This window comes from Empidonax traillii, unplaced genomic scaffold (genome assembly GCF_003031625.1).
Source record: "Empidonax traillii isolate 1590-97213 ecotype Southwest subspecies unplaced genomic scaffold, ASM303162v1 scaffold583:size513456, whole genome shotgun sequence".
NCBI classification, from domain to species: Eukaryota; Metazoa; Chordata; class Aves; order Passeriformes; family Tyrannidae; genus Empidonax; species Empidonax traillii.
The window spans coordinates 442,568-459,572 of NW_020955776.1; the positions used below are offsets into that span (position 1 = coordinate 442,568).

At 40.5% G+C, this 17,005-nt stretch overlaps 1 protein-coding gene across 6 annotated transcripts in view; it reads left to right on the plus strand.

Annotated features, from left to right (window-relative positions):
• LRRC56 (leucine rich repeat containing 56) overlaps positions 1-17,005 on the plus strand; it is a 78,497-nt gene that overhangs the window by 12,787 nt on the left and 48,705 nt on the right. For 2 of the 6 annotated variants that reach the window (XM_027898190.1, XM_027898195.1), the window contains exons 1-4: positions 5,896-6,005; positions 7,359-7,507; positions 14,655-14,820; positions 16,664-16,828. In XM_027898190.1, coding sequence (XP_027753991.1) covers positions 16,673-16,828 — 156 coding nt within the window. In that variant the 5' untranslated portion in view covers positions 5,896-6,005; positions 7,359-7,507; positions 14,655-14,820; positions 16,664-16,672. Of the gene's footprint in view, positions 1-5,895; positions 6,006-7,358; positions 7,508-14,654; positions 14,821-16,663; positions 16,829-17,005 lie in introns of those variants that run through there. The other 4 variants (XM_027898193.1, XM_027898192.1, XM_027898191.1 and 1 more) reach the window with 3 other exon arrangements.

The following is a 17,005-nucleotide window of genomic DNA, read 5'->3' on the forward strand; positions in this document are numbered from 1 at the left end:
AGCAAGTACACATTGGAAAGCTGCTGGTTCCCCTGTCTGAAGACAACTAGATGAATTTAACAGCTAGATGAATTTGAAAGCCTGGTTGGAAAAACAGACCTAAAAGGCATAGTGGGGCCACAGGTTCCTTTATACTGCAACAAGCAATGTAAAGAACGTGTGATGCTCCTGAAAAACTGAGCAGAAAGTCACTGAACTTTAACTCCTTTCTAACATCAATTTATTTTCCTCTTAGTTTATTGTTGAAAATAAAGTTGTAAGTCAATTACTGACTATGGAATTCATCCCAGAAGAAATGCAAGGGCCACCAACAACGTGGACCAAGTGTGGATTATAAATAGCATCAGCAAGAGATCTTCTGTGTCCCTAGGGGCACTAGTCCAGTAGCCAATGCTCTTCCTTTTATATTTTTCTTTTATTCCTGCCATTTTTAAGACCTCTCAGTAAGACCTTCTCCTACAGAGGATTTCTACCACACCAAGCACTGTGATGCCCCTAGACTGAATGAAACTCCTGTAGTTTTACTATGGTTGTAACAATGTCAGGTTTTGTACCTGCCAATTCTTTAGTAAAAATTACTGTGGCAGCTGTAGAGCAACTTTGGACTTGTCTCATACAGTAGGACAGGATACCATACCCTGGAAAAGCAGATGTGTGCAGATAGCATCCTTGAGCTTTCCAAAACCAGGAAATACTTTGACCCAAAAGAAACTGAGGAGGATAGAGGGCCTTGAACAGAAACACGAAACAGTAATAATTTATACACATGCATTTCAAGTTAACATTGATCTTCTCGAGTCAGGAATGATAAAAACAAGGAAGTAGAAGCATAGTTTTCTGGCTGTCAATATTTTTTTTCAGGTAAGAAAGCTTTTGTTTCCTTTTTCTTGTAAAAATGGGAAAGGAGAAAAATCTTACATTTATTTATTTATTCATTTATTTATAACTTTTCATTGAAATTAAGGCAGAATTAGGAAATAAGCCCTTTTGGACTTAGGAAATTCTGTTTCAGTGGCTCAAATATTAATACAGTGCCCTGCTTCACCTTTACTACCTCATGTCTTTCATCCCAATCAATCATCTTGACTGCACAGTAATGCAGCTACTTCTGAGTAGAATCACTTGGTTGTGAACCAAAGCCTGCTTTTCTAAAGCAATAGTACAAAGGAAGGAAAGAGCTCTCTGGTGTGTCATCTGTACCTGCTATTGCTTGAAAGTAAGTGGGATTCCATCTGAGTTCTTCCATACCAGCAGAGCTCAATTAGGGCTTAAGCTAATGAGATATTCCAACACAACTGAAGCCTGTCTTCAGCTTACCTTTTCTCTAAGAGACTCTTCACTCTGAGAAGGTGCCATTTGCTGGTTTTATTGCCTTCTAGTACCCCAAAAATCTACTGAGCCAAGGAAGGTGTTCATTTTCCTTGAGCAAGCATGCAACAGTGAGAGGAGACGGGTTCTATCACTCAGCACCTAGCTCAGGACCCCTGAAGTGCATGGTCACCTTCAGATGTCACACATGGTTTCTGTGAGACTTTGGTGACATCAGCTGTTTGGTTGTTCATAGAAGCAAGGGCAAAGTAAAACTGTGATCACCCATCTTTCAGTGTGAGTGAAAATACTCTATAAAAACTGTTAGCAGAAGTTTTCGCAGGTCTAGTTCAGTTTGAAAAGATACAGCTTTGTACAAAATTCCATATGTTGCCTGATGAAGCTTTCCTTTCTGATTGCAGTTTATGAATTCACATAAGCCTGTGAAAAGCAGCAAAAACAAATGGCCGGATTCATAGAGTCAGAGAAGAGGGTTTTTTTAACTGGATTCTCTCATTGCCCTTTCTTTCCATGCCAGGTGCAGTGACAGCAAAATAAATTCAATTCGCAGACTCTTGTCATCCTCCGGATCTTTGGATCAGTTGCTATTCCCTCTCAGCCTCATTCATCGCTGCTAAGGATGAAGTTCTAAACACCTGCTGTGGTCGAAACTGTTCTTACATCATCTCCTGAACACAGTGACTTCACTCACATGAAATTATGAGGTTAATGCCACAGTCGAGACTTCAAAGCTCTTTCTGCTGACCTGAGCTGATTTTTTTTTTTTTTTTTTTAAATACTATGGTAGTTGCTGGTTCTTAACTGAGAGAAGAATTACCAAAGTAGTCAGTGTTCTCCTTATTGTGCAATACAAGAAGATGGGAGAGTTTTCCATCAGAGCTGCAGTCTGGATGGGGGTGGCAGTGCCATAGTATGAATTCTCCACTTAACCTCAAATTAGTTTTGATGTTCATCTTGTTGTATAAAATGGGGAAGAATATCCTTGCTCTGTATTATCTACTTGAACTAGATAACCTTTAAAAGGTCCCTTCCGACTGAAATTATTCTATGATTCTATGAATTTGGTAGTTGTGCTGGAAAAGGGATTCTCACAAGACAAAAAGGTGATTACGGAGATGGCTAATGGGGGTGAGAGATCATGCTGCAAGGACAACTATCAGGCAGAAAGATAGTTTGTAGTGGAGGTTCTTATGGAAAATACTCATTTTAATTTCTGTTAGTGCCATTTGGAAAAGACAGAAGCATGCTAATAACATTTACTAATTATTAAGGGGTATCATCAAAGCAAGATGGGAAGAAGGTGATGGGGTAATAGGAATTGAATAAAATGAAGTGGTACACAGTGCAGGGTCACGTACTTACAAAACCTTTTACTACAGTGGGAACTTCCATTCCTTTACAACCAGGGAGGACAAAGAAAGAGAGGAACCCCATTTTAACAGTCACTGATTATGAGCAACCAGTTTGATATGCACTTGATAATGTGATCCCAGGATATACAAAAAAAAATTGAGCCCTCTTTAATGACAAGAAATTTTGAGCTTGGTTTGTATGACTCTGCAAAAGAAGTGTTGAGAGGAGGTGACAGCAGGCCCTATAAATATATCAGGAATGCAAACATCAAGAGTTATTTTAAGGGGAAAAATAATTTGGCAAGAGAATGAGTAGGTATAGTTTGGCAATAAATAACTTTAGCTTATAAATTAGAAGGTCTGTAATCTTCAGAGAGAGGCTTTGGACCCGTCCTTCAGAATAAGGAGGAAGACACTGACAGGTATCTAAATGACTCTGACGTGGTTACGTGCAATAGCAGAAAACTGTTTCCTTTAATCAGAAATTCCTTTCTGCTTCTGTGTTTCTGTGTCATAGTACAAGGGGATTCCTAAATGTTAATAATGCAAGTAGCAACAGCAATTAGCTATTAATCAATAATATTAATTAGAGACTGGATTGACTGGATGTTGCCAGTGACTGGATAAAACCAGGAGGATGGACAAATCTCTTCTTTGTAAGATAAGGCACCTAAAGGAAAGAGTGCTCATCCAGGCTCGGTTTCAGAGAAGGCTTTACCCAATTCCTGTTCATTTAGGTAGCACTGGTATAATTAATCCAGACTAACCCATTTTATGGAGTTCCTATGATGGTGAGATCAGAATTGGGTCCAGCATCTCCAAACAGGTTCAGAGTATGCTAATTGTCAATATGAAGATTTAAAAATTTTAAACATTTCTTGGCAAAACTGAAACATAACTTTTCTTTCCTGTAAAGCTTCATGAAGGTACAGTGTGATTCCTGGATAGAGATCACATCAGCTCCACAGTAATTAATTTACAGGTTTCTCACTGACCTTAGCTCAGCTCTGGGAATGGTGCCAGCACAATTACAGTAACTCTGAACAGGACAGACATAAAGCTTCTGTATCTACCCTGAAATTGTGCCACATTTTTCTCTTACTCAGTGATGGCAAGATGCATTTCTTCTTTGATTGGTATCAAGTAGTTCAGGCAGTGTTGGCCATAACAAGATTATTTCCAGCAAAGCAAGGAAAAGAAGAAAACTACCATACAGATGTGTGCATACACAATACATGTACTCTGTAGATAATATTTGGGAAGTGTATCCCAAGAAGCAGTCTGTTGAGAAAGTGAGTCAAGGTGACTTGAGCTAGTTACCTAGACAATAAATGGCATAGTTGGGAGTAAAATTCAAGGGGCAGATGCTTGATTCAGTATTGTTTTCACTGAATCACACTACCTTCCTGGAGCACGTCAAGGCCCATTGCCTTCCTTCCTGTGAAGATGGGCAGCTGGATTGCAATGACACCAGGTGGAGCTGAGTGCATTCATCACCTTGGAAAATCAGGCCCCTCGTGGTTATCTCTGATGTTAATTAACCATCGGACCCTGCAAGAGGGGAGTCAGCACATTTCCTGACCTATGGTCTAAGTGTTTTCCAAATGCTAGAGTAAATTTAATGTTGTTGCAGAGGAAATGCTGATGCAATCCACCAGCAGCTGCTGCTGTCCAACATCCTCACAAAGGTACAGTATATACCGGAGGGGTGAGGGGTGAGTGCATGCAAGTAGGATATGCAAAACCCTAGCCTCTTCTAAATGGCACACAGGACTCTGTGTTCACTCCAGAGCTCCTACCTTCCTGCCCTCAAGAGAAACTCTGCTAAGGGCTGCTTCCCAGAAAATGCTGGGTACCATCCTGAACTTAAGCCCCTGAAAAAGCAGGCTTTTGATGTGGGACCACTGAGGGTATGATTGCATTTTCCTAGGTGCCTGATTTATGAATCCTATATCTAAATGCAGAAATGTGGATTTCTCCTAAGTGCGAGTGAGAATGGTAAGAGCAATGTTCTGAATAAATATATTGTGATGAGTCTAAAAGATCAGGTAATTCCTGTGTTCAAACAGGCAAATTTAATTTATGGACAGATGAGTCTCAATGATTGAATTAATCTGGTTTAATGAATTACTGCCTCTCTGTGGAGCTGTGAAAACTGACTGCATTGTGCTTTAGTCCCTTGCTTTTTAAAATAAATTATATTAAGGGAAAGCAAATGTGTTTGGTTTACAGAGTGGAAAGGCTATTAACGTGGTCAGTTCAGATGGCTCTGCGTGTGCATGGTAACTCATTAAACCACAGGAAGTTAATCTTGAACTCTGAATTTCTGATGTCCCAGCAAATTTCCCCTGGAAATTAGTAAGTACTATTTTTTCAAAGCCATATTGGATGGGGCATTGAGCAACTTGGTCTAGAAGGAGGTGTCCCTCCTCATGACAAGGTTGTTGGAACTAGATGATCTTTAAGCTCTCTTCCAATTTACATTGACATTGAGTAGTGAAAAAGGAATATGATGATGCTGTGGCAATCTCTAAATAGAAGATGGTGAATGGTGAAAGAATAGCCCACTGCTGCTCATGGAGCTGCACTGGAGTTGCACTCCTCCACTGACAGATGTTTGACCATGTCACCAGTAGAAGTTGAACCACATCCGTTGGATCCAGATTATGATAAACTTAATTCTTAAATATCTAATCTTCTGACAGCTCTGGTCTGGAAATGTAACCTTTTAATCTGTCGGTTCTTAGGGTTTTTTAAAATGCAAAATAATTTGGTGAAACCAGCCTTGTTACACACCACAAGTTGTATTTTTCGGTCCTCAACACACTGCAGGCATCTGGAATCCCATTTGTGCATGATGGTGTCATTAGTTATCCATCAGACAACAAAGAAGGTTCCAGATGTTGTTGGGAACAGAGATGTCCCCAACCTCCTCCTACCGTCACATTGACTCCTTCAGCCGTGTGATCACCTGCCACCCAAATCCCACACAAGGTCCTGCTTCATTTCCCGTCCCATTCCTGTCCTCGATGCCGTGCCCAGCCCTTCTCTGCCCACTTTGCTCCCGCTGTTTGCACGTCCACTCTTCCCCCTGCAAGCACCCTGCTCTGCTGTTCCCAGCCGGGAAGCGTTCGTGCCTCAGAAGGATTCCCAGGCTCCATTCGCGCTGCTCTCCCGGGAGCGGGCGGGGCCGGCGGCGATGGGGCGATGTGCGGGCGGAGCCGGGGGCCGGTCCAGGGGCCGCGGGCGTTGCCGGGCGACGGGCGGGCGTTCCCGCTGTGTCCCGGCCGCTCTCTCCCGTTCTCCCCGCGGCCCAGCCCACAGGTAGGAGCCGGCCCGGCCCCGCCGCCAGCAGGCACGCCTGTGCGGAGGGGTCGTGCTTCTCGCCCGTGGGACGGAGGGAGCAGTGGGAGCCCGGAGATGTCTGGGGATGTGTGGTGGGCGTGGGGACGGGATTAACGTGGAGGCTGGTTTACCCTCCTTACCCAGGGCTTGTACACCTGGGTTTTAGGGACGTTAGTAAAGGCCGTTGTGGTGGCCACGGTGATCAGTGTGGGACGTGCTGGCTGCTGTGGGACACACTGAGTGGAGCAGGACACGCTGGCTGCTGTGGGACACCTCCAGTATGTCCCAGGGTTTGAAGACCCCACCAAAGCATGGGCATCACTGTAGCAGTCCAGCCTATGCACGGGTGGAAAGCACCTGAGGTCTGAGACTGAAAGTCTCTGTTTATGTCGGTGTCGGCAATAAATCTGGTTTGACAGAATGTCTTAATATTATGTTGATTATTATTGGTGGAGCTCGAGGAGAAAAAAGTTGGTTAATAAATAGTCCTGGGCAGCAGGTGCAAGTTATGGAGGGTATCCCCAGGTGTTTTGTGCTGAGAGAATGTGGCTCCTCCGTGTTGCTGCCTCAGCTTCTCTTGAAGAGCTGAAGAGACTTTACAGTGCTGAGTTTATGGGCTTTAAGCTTTGTTTAACTTTTTGCAGAACGGGCTCAGGTGTGGTCCTTGTCCAGCCCTCTGCGATATGGAGAATGGTTTGGGGATGTACCCACCGCCAGCAAGAGACTCATGTTACTTGCTCCTAGTTTTTAGCAGACAGTAATTAGTTAATTGGATATGTTCAGCTCTCCCTTTGGCCTCTATTTGAGGCCTGTGCTATCCTGGCTCTGCACCTGTCTTCTATAGTTGTTGATTCCTGATACTGGTTTTCCTGCTTGCCTGTTATTTTCCTTTTGGACTGCTTTTACAAGGCAACATTTTCTGACAGTGAAATATATTAAATATATTAAATGTCGTCTTTAACCTTTTGTCCCATGCTGCCCCAATGGCAATTTTTTTCTCTAACACAACTTACTTCTACTACCTAGGAAATGACTGTTCTTTTTGTTCAGTAAATAACTTTTTTTTTTTCCCTTCAAATATGTAGATTCTTCCATATCAACTCCCTCACCTTTTCATGGTCTGCTTGGGAACTGTATTCAGTTATACTTTCATTAAGCTCTTCTAGGCTCCACTGCTTCATGTCCTGTTATACTTTTAAGCCCCTTTGAGTGTGGACTTCTGCTGCTACAATGGATAAAGTACTTTTTGTTATTAATTTTGAAATGCTCAGAATCTCTTGGGCTTGTTTTGGTTTTGTTCTCTTGAAGACTGTATTCTTACTGTTGTTTTAGCAGGACACGGAGCAATTAAATAACAAATTACACTATGAGCACCTGTAATTCAAGATAAATGGAGATGAACGGCTGGGAAAACTAAATTAAAATGTCTGTAGAAGGGGGATGGGAAATGATGCAGAACACCAGTGGCACTGGAAGAAAAGGTAAAATAATTTAAAATGTGCAAATTACTGAAAATGTTTCTGAAGTTTTTTTTTTTAATTACTCTCTCATTTAATTTTATTACTTTGCTTCATTTTATTTTGTTTGGTTTGAGTTTACCTAAAAGAACTTGGATTAAAAATGCAGCGTTCTTGCATGTCAGATCTCAGAATTATTGCGATTAACAGGTTTTGTTGGGGGGGTTGTGGTAAGGTTTTTTTCTGGTCTTTGTATTCTTTCTCTTGACTTTAACACTGAGAATTACAAGGCTTCTCTGGGTCTGACCTCTCAAGGCGTTGATATATGGATGCATCCACCTATGGGACAGCTCAATTTGTTGGTTGTACAATACTGTCAGCAAAAGAGAGAACAGGCTCTGCCCATGGCCTGGGCTGCCTTACACACTTACACACTTCTTCCACAATTCAAGGGACCTGATCCTTGATCCTATATAAAAGCAGGATTCAGATTCTGTGTGAGACCAGATGCGAGTTTAGCACTGGACTGGAGTGATCTTACTACGTATGATTATGATGATGCATATGCTTTTCTAACTGACGTTCCTTAGGGGAAACAGTTAAAGAAATCACATTTATTCTCAAAGTTTGAAGTAGTATAAAAGTTGGTGCTGCAAAATAGTAACATTATGTAATATACCATAAATTTGGGACTGCTACATTTGTCACTAATGGGAATGGCTTAATATTTATTTATGAGGAATTATGAAGAGGTTATTTTTTAAATCAGAAAATTCATGAGCTTTTCACAGAAATTAATTATTTAGGTCCATCTGCATAATTTTAATTTGCTGGTAAAATGGTGAGTGTTTTTATACCTCCTACAGATTCACATGTGGGCTTGAAAAAGGATTGGATCCAATCTTATATTAGTAGGGTCACAAGTATTTGCTATAATACAAATCAGATCACTAGATTTGCCATGGCAGACATAATAAATGCTAATGTATCTGTGTTAAAAGGAAAAGATTGTAGACCCTGGCCAGTTCAAAGAAGCATTATCTGATATTTTAAAAAAAATTTCAGAAAGCATGCATTCTTTTGGCTATAGCTTCTACATCAGGAAGCAGTATTTGAACTATAAAAAACCCCTTGTTTATTTTACATTTTTTGCATCTTAAGTTTTGATTTTTAGAATGGAGTTCTAAAACTACTTTGTTTGTTTGTTTGTTTTTAAATGTTACTAGCATATATAGTGGTTGGGTGTGGTTTTGCTTTATTTTAATAGAGTACACAAGTTCAAAGTGATGAACGTGAAGAAAAGAAACATATATAGAATGAAGGGCTTTAAGTAAATTATTGTTATTTCAGAAAGAGCATTCAGCTGTTGTGATTGTTCTCTGAAAATATCATCTTGCAGCTGCTCAAACAGACAGTGTTAAAACTTCTGAGAATAGGAATTGAAAACAGTGGAAATTCATGTACTGTCTCTGGCCACATCTTTAAATTTACATGCAATACTGATCATCCTAGAGGGTAAATAGCAGAAATGAAATTGATTCCATGAAATACTTCAGATAGGAGATGAAAAACCGAGATGATGTCAAACAAAGCTATAATTTAATGGATGGCATGGACAGTGGGATGTATCCTCCCTAATTCTAACTGCTTTTGACCTAATTTCTAATTTTAACCTCCACAACAACCTATGCCAGTGTCTTCCACAATTTAAATAAATACAGTGCAAAAATGCACTTTCTCTTTTTAAAAACTACTTCCCAATAAAACTTCTGTGTTGTCTTTAGTCATTAGATGACTATTTGTCATGTCTCAATACATGATAAATAATTGCTTCCCTGTATACCTCCCCAGCTATTGAACACAACACCTTTGGGATTGTGAAGATTGAGCAGCTGATTGCCAGAAATTCCAGCAGTATGCCAGGGGAAAGATCACTTTGGACTACCCCTACTTCTGATACTGTTTTTAAAGGATCTGATTATGCTACAGCAGTTAGTTCAAGATCTGTCTTGACCCAGCAGGACAGTTATAATGCATCTTCATCAGTAGCCTAAATTGATTTTGCAAGGTCCTTTTTACTGTGAGTTTTCTGCTGATGCTAAAATTTTAGGAATCTCTGTTACTAAATAAGCTCCTGCAGCATCTTCTACTGTTTAGTATTTTTCTACAAGTTCAGCTAAAATCTGTCTCTTTTTTTAAAATCTATCCCATGTGAGCAACACATTGGAAATCAGAAACAATGCAGCTGCTCTTCAAATGGCTTTCCAGGCCTTGTAATCTCTTGCTTCAATTAGCCTAATTACCAAACAAAATGGACTGAAAATTGTTTGAGGACAACCAGAGCACACTGAAACTCAGAAAAGCCATATATGATGCGTTTAATCCTTCACAGAAGTTTGTTTTTCAAAAGACTCATAAATACAGTGCAACAGTAGCTGGAAAAACGGTCCATTTTTGCTGTCCTTTTCTTAGCTGGAATCTGGGAATGCTTCTAGATGGGTGGGTACTTCAAAATGCTTCGAAGACCAAAACCATAGAGTTGTTCTTCTCTGCAGCTTTGGATTGTCACTTGGCCCTGAGTCCCTGGGTTAGAATATATTTGTTGATCTTGAAAAGATACTGATTTTGCAAAACATTGCTTTGTGTATGTCTAGTAACATGCTTAGTATCTGCAACCCCTGTTGTTTGCCAGCGACCCCCACATCATGCTACCTGCTTTGCTTTTCTTGTCCTGACTGTAGGGAGGAATGGGAACAGACAGTGGAAGAGCATCTTGAGACATGTTCTTGCAGCAGGAAATTCACCTATATATGGAAAAAAACCCCCCTTAATCTGTAGCATCTTGCAGTTTCAGCTAAGGATTTAGATAATCCATACTCATCCACAGCCACTGTATGGAGACTTGCACTGCAGAGAGAATCAATGAACATTTGTAGACAGATATTGCCACTGACCCCCTCCCACCACAGGACTCTAAAAACCAAAACCAGTTGATGGGAATTTGGTTTATTTTTTCTTTGACATGTAATAGAACATATAATAGAGAGTGATCTGCTTTTTATTCTGCTACAAGAACGTTTTATTGAGGAATACATTTAATGCCAGTAGCTGGGTGTGCATCTGCAGTGTGAGATGTAGCTTGTGCCCTGGTTATGGGTAAATGTTGGGAGCCTCTGGCAAGGGGCTGTGATCCGGCACTGACCCTTTGCTCTCCAAAGGGCACGGGGACCTGTAGCACTGACTGGGGGTGGCTGGTCACCCAGAGACTGTAGATTCCAAACAAGCAAGAAGACCCCAGACCAAATATCACCATTGGACCAAGAGGCCTGTGAAAGGGACGTGAAGAGTGTGTGAGGAACAGGTCAGATGCACAGACTGTGAGGGTGCAAAATGCCAGGGATTCCTTTGTTGGGGGTCCCTCCCTGGAGCCACCAGATCGAGCTGGTTTTGTGTTGTTGCTCCACGATTAAATTACTCTAAGTAACCAGACTTCTGAGATTCTGCTGTGGGAAACCCAGGGTCAAGCTGGTAAGGAAACCTTGTCTGACTGTGTGAGTGTGGAGTGTGCAGGGAGTCAAGTGGGGCACCTGTCAGGTCACTGGAGCCAACCCCTGTGAAGGAGCTTCTGTCCCAGCAGTGAAAGTCCGGGGTGGTAGGAGTGTGACTGGCAGAGTGGCTCCTGGATGATCAGACAGGGAAGTTTTCTTAACAATTTGACAAGCTAGCTCCAGAATGATTTAATATAGAGGCATTTCTAGCACATATGATAAAACACTTCTCATCACCCTGCAATCTTCTCAGCATGATCTGGGAAAGTATTATACATGCAATTGTAATTATGCAATTTGTAGATATGTAAAGGAGAAACAGGTGACATTGAAGTGCATTGCCTTTTTATTTATTACTGCAATGTTTTTAAAGAATATTAGGCATATTTTCTCTCAACAGGGTTGACTCAAACCTAGTCTGGCTTTGTAGCACGCATTTTCTTCTCTGGGATCACTGCTGCTTTGGGTGACAGCACAGTTTGGACTCAGCTCTGTGCATGGGGGTAATAGAAAGTCCACGAAGCTCTCAAGAACTTACCCTGAGGACTCTGTGGGACATAAGTCCCAAGGCTTACCTACCATGGTCATGCTAATTGTAGAGCAGGATTTACATGCAATAGCAAAGGACTGTCATGTCCTCTTACAGCTTTTAAAACCACAAATAAGAATGAGACAAATGGGTACACTTGCTTTATCTGTAAATTTGGGTGCTTGAGCCAAGGCTTTAAATTGACTGAAGACTTACACAAAACTGTCGTTGTAAGCATTCGAGTCATTTGGTGCCTTTAATGTCAGTGAATTTTTATTTATCCTAAATGGGACATTGATATCTTAATATTTCAGCATTCTCTTAAAAGCTTTTTCTCTGTAGTGGGGCACATGAGTGGAATATTTATGAATACTCTTTATAGTGTTTACATGATCCCATGATATTAAAGTAGCATTACTGAAGTAGTCGTTACCTCCTTCTGCTTAACAAAAGCAGAAGATTAGAATCAGACTGTCCAGTCATACACAGAAAAAATTTCATGTTAATAACAGGTCAGATGTTTTATTTTTCAGCTTTTTGGAAGTCACACCTGCTAAAATAGACTGATGTGTTGCGGGATGCTTTATATTACATAAATGTTGCAGGAACTGTTTTTGCCATTATGGGTGGATTATTGTAACAGTAGTTTCCTGATGACATCATAGTAAATTCCAGCTGCCCAAACAGTTATTTTCCAGAAGAGGTTATCTGCAGTGCACTTGCGCAAAATTACACTTAAAAGGGCACTCATAGTTCCCTTGGGACTTATAAACCAAACCTTTTGTCAAATCCTTAGTAAACACAGAATTCTTTGTTTTCATTCTGTGTCAGTGGTAACAGTATGGGCACTACTGTAATTTGTGATTCTGAATTAAAAAGATAAAAATTATACAAGACAAGAGAAATGTAAGTCTTCAGTGCAAGCTTCCTGTCGTGAAGGGATACATAGCACAGTCATTCTCAAATGTGTTTTTCCTAGAGAATTTTTGGGCTGGTGACATACAGGTAAGAGTCTAGAGATTGCAGAACCCCCACTGAAATGGCACCCTCCCTGTCCAGTGAAGGCATGAGTAGCCACAGAGCAGGAGAGGATGATGGCTGAGAAGCTGGCCTAAGGCAGTAGAGATACCTTTTTGTATGGGATATTAATATATGGAGGTATATGCCTTTCATAGGCTAAATCTGGATTGATTACTATTGTTTGATATTTTGTTTGTTTGTTTTTAAACATTCCTTGTCACACAATTCAGAGGATCTTTTCCACTCCTAAGAAGCCATAATTAATATTGAGTCAGACATTTGTGGCGTTTGCTGAATTTGAAATGTGTATTAATATATATTTAATGAAGAGTACACAATCCTACCATTGACTCTTCAGTGAATCTTGCAGCAGGAAAGTAAAATCTTGGAGTTTTACTAGTGTCAGACCCTAAGAACATCAAGTAACTCTTCTCTGCCAATTTCTTTCTAGCAAATTACAGTATTCTGCGGGGATTTTCAAATTACAACTGGTTCCAAGGATCATTAAATTTTAATAATGATCTTTCTTAGTGGTATTTATTTATGTTGAAAATGTCCTGCAGTTTTTAATAGACTTTCACAACATGTCGGAGATTTGGGTAGCTTACCATGATCATGCACACTCACTTTGGTAAGGAGAGTGGCAGCAGTGGAGAAAGTTGTCAGGTTAACAGTTTGTGGAGTTCGAGATCTTCCATGTTACTACTCTGGTTGTTAATTTCTCCTGCACTCAATTATTATCTGCTTCTAGTTATCCACACGTGTAAGAGTCCACCAAGTCAATACCTTTGATTCAAATCCTTCAAAAACAAATTCTTTGATTTCTTTCATTATTTTACTCTTCTCAGTGTTCACATGCAAGACAAAACTCCATTATTTTTTGTCTATTTTCCCTGTCCCTGAAACTCATCTACTTACTGGTATTGCTTTGCTGTCCCACTGTCGTTGAAGGTTTGCACTGTGTGCAGTTAACTTCCATCCTTGTTGGTCCCACAGTGTCTTGCAGGAATGGTCATTCCTTCCAGCTCATACATCCAATGTATATCCTATACAACCATCTTCTCCATGGAGAAATTCTTCAGGTTCATGACCTCTCAGACCAGTCCCTATAAATTGTCCCACTGAGGCTAACACTAGTTAGGGTCAGTGGTTGCTTGTCCAGTGCATTTGACAGAGCCATAGGTCTATCATTTGGTTTTTAGCATTTTAAATGAGTGGGAGAGGTGGCTTTACTGGAGTGGTTTTACCTGTATCAAAAAGTCAGGTGGACCTGAGAAAATGAGTGGTATGTCCCCTGTATCTCTGGGAGGATGAGTGTTGTGCCAGGCCCTCCTCTCGCTTCTGCACAGTGCTGGAGATTTCAGAGGCCTATGGATTTTATGTAAGATTGGCACCTCACCACTAGGATTCCTGCACTCTTAACTTTTCTGTATTCCTCATTTTGAGAATGATATTTTGATCCATGTTCAGGAGAAGATTATTTCTTCTCTGGAGAAAGTTTTGAAGTGATGGAAGCATTTAAAAAATGGTTGACAATAATTCAACTTGATCCAAGGCAATTTGTAATGAAAATTCTTTTCTCCTCACTAATCTACTGTTACAGTAATTGCAAGAGCAGATCAATAGCAGGAAGTATAAAACAACGTGTTACTTTGGATATTAAGCCCTAAATTGATCTCCCTGTCAAGCCTAAAGTAAGTGGTATATCAACAAGTTTCAAAGATTTGAGGACACTCTGAAACGCAATAGTGATGGACCAACAGAGGGAGAACAATAATTTGTTTTATGCAAGTGAGTTAACTCTTTGTGGCCCAAATCTGCATAATCCTGCGATTATCTCATTATGTTTTGCACTCACACATTACATCTGTGTTCTCTGACTGTTGCTCCACTTGGCTCTGGTAACATACAGGATTATCTCTGGATAATAACAATCCTCACTTGAATTAGAAAGAACCACCAGTACTTGCACATGATCCAACACAAATCTTGTGCAATTGGCAAAGTATTCCAGAATTTATATGACAGATATTCTACTCCAAGTCAGTTATTGACCAAAATAATTCCTTCTTAGGAAAATAAGGACAACTCCAGAAGATCTTCCTGGCACAGAAGATTCTTTAGTTTCCTTGGACAACTGATGACTGTTGCAGCCCTTATTGACTAAATCATACTGATGCGCTCTAAAGAAATCAGAGGACAATCTGAGAAATTCTAGATTTCTTTGGAAAAAGAAACAGGTAATAGAAATGTATGGGTTGTAACTTTTCTTTCTAAATGTAAGACACATAGTGTTTTTGAGGTCCGTCCTAATGGGCAGAAGTATGAAAATATGGAAGTTGACTTATACTACTATAGGCATGCTGAAGTTCTAGAAGCTGCAAATATCACTGCTCAATTCACTTATGGTGGTTATTTTATAAACCAGTAAGAAAGATTGAAAGTTATGTGTCTCTGAAGAATTTGTTCTTGAATATGTTTTTAAAGCATTGAATATTGCTGTGGCTTAGATGTAGCACATTTGAGAAGTCAGCTTCTCCTGTAGGAGTGCTTGCCAGGTATGTGCAGTGATCTGAAAATATAGTTTTTGCTTTCTGTGGGTTTCCTCTCCCCTGGTGAATGTATGAAAGGAGCACTTAGGAGTCTGAGGGTTTGATTCCTCCCTTCCTAATGCGAAGAGATTCGGTGGATCATTAATTTTTTGTTGCTGTTTTTCTTTTAATAAGGACTGCTGTTTTTGCTGACAGTGCTGAGTCCTTTGAATTGACTTTTCTTGTGCAAGTGAAGAATTTTGCCTGGACATGAGTAGTCAGAGCAAGCAGTCTCTTCTATCTAAACCTCTCTCACCTACTAACATGACAGTCCTCTGAAGCAGAGGTGACTGGCTGAGCAGTGAGAACTTCTTCTATTTGTTCTAACAGAAATTACTCCTGTGTTTAACTGTGTATGAGGGGGAAGGAAGGTGGTAATTCTCAGGTCTTGGCCACCACTGAAGCTTTGTCAGCCAGTTATGATTAGCTTGATCATTTAATTACTTTTCCAGCGCTTAGACTAAGTATTGCTTCACAGTGGAGAACAGAACAAAACTGCAGGTGTCCCTTTAGCAGAGCAAGACGGCTTTTCTCTAGTCTAGCCTTTTGTTGTTACAGCAGTGCTTCCAGCTGTGATACTTCCTTGCTGCCAAGTAATAGTAAATAGCTGTATAAATCATAGTAGTGCTTGTACCATTCGGGAACAGCCAATTGCTTTTTGCCTCTAACAAGTGTACATATGCTTACTCTCATATTTCAAAGTTAATTGTTAATATTTCTGTGAAAGTAATGGCTTTGGGAATTGAAGAATGAACACATTTGAAGTGCTTCTTCTTCCAGCTTTGTATTTCACTCCTCACTTAAAGCACACACAGTTTTGTTTAAATTTTATTTTACATTTATTTTCTTCAAGACTGTCTTCAAAATGAGAAGTCAGTAGCCACAGCCTGCCTGACCTAGAGTCAGTGACAGTGCAGGTATGTTTAATTTAGGACAGCAAATACAAACAGCTTCTGTTCATGCTACCTGCAGGCAGAGCTCAAAATGTTGGAGAGAAGTGGTGGCATGTCTTGATAGTGGCACTTGCTGGAGCCCAGCAGAGTTTTGCTGAGTGCTGTTCATGTTTCTCAGGAGTGAATAGGTAGGTAGGAGGCCCATGTGGATGGGAAATTCATTGCCACTGGAGAAGGGTAAGTGGAATAGTGACAAGACTGGAAAGAGCTAGTATCCTGAGTTGTTTGTTCTCTTCTAACATCCTTGTACAGAGCTATAGGTATGCCTGGCTTTTTGTATAACTGCAAAGAGTAGTTTGCTTTAAAAAGCCTACACTTAAAGCTTAATGAGGTGTGGAACTCTGATAGCTCTTGAGGGTGAAGAAAATGAAGAATATATGTTACATGGTGCATTGCTTTGGGGTTTTTTCTGATTAAAGAAACCTATATCTCCATAGGCATTTGCTGTCATGCAATGGCAGTCAAAATAGGTTTTACTAAAGGGAAAAAAATAAATACAGGTAAAAAAGTCAGACTGCTTGTTATCCTTTTGTTCAAAGCATGTTGAGATGGACCTGAAGTGGAATCCTGACAGAATTTCTCATCTGGGCTCATCTGGAGTCCAGGTGACTGATTGGAATTGGCGAGGCAACCGAAATCCCAGTCCACTGATTAAAGATGATGGAGAGCTGCTTATGGAGGAACATCTTTCCCCCAGGAAACTGGTGAGTAGGCATCCAACTTTTTAATGAAGTGGAAGAGGCAAACTGGCATATACAGAGCTGCATTAACCTTCCAACTGCTATTGTACTGATTACAGATTGTTGTCTGTCTGACATTTAGACTTCTGCGTGAAGTAGATTCTGTCTTATGAAAGTGTATCAAGTGCTTGTCCTCCTTTC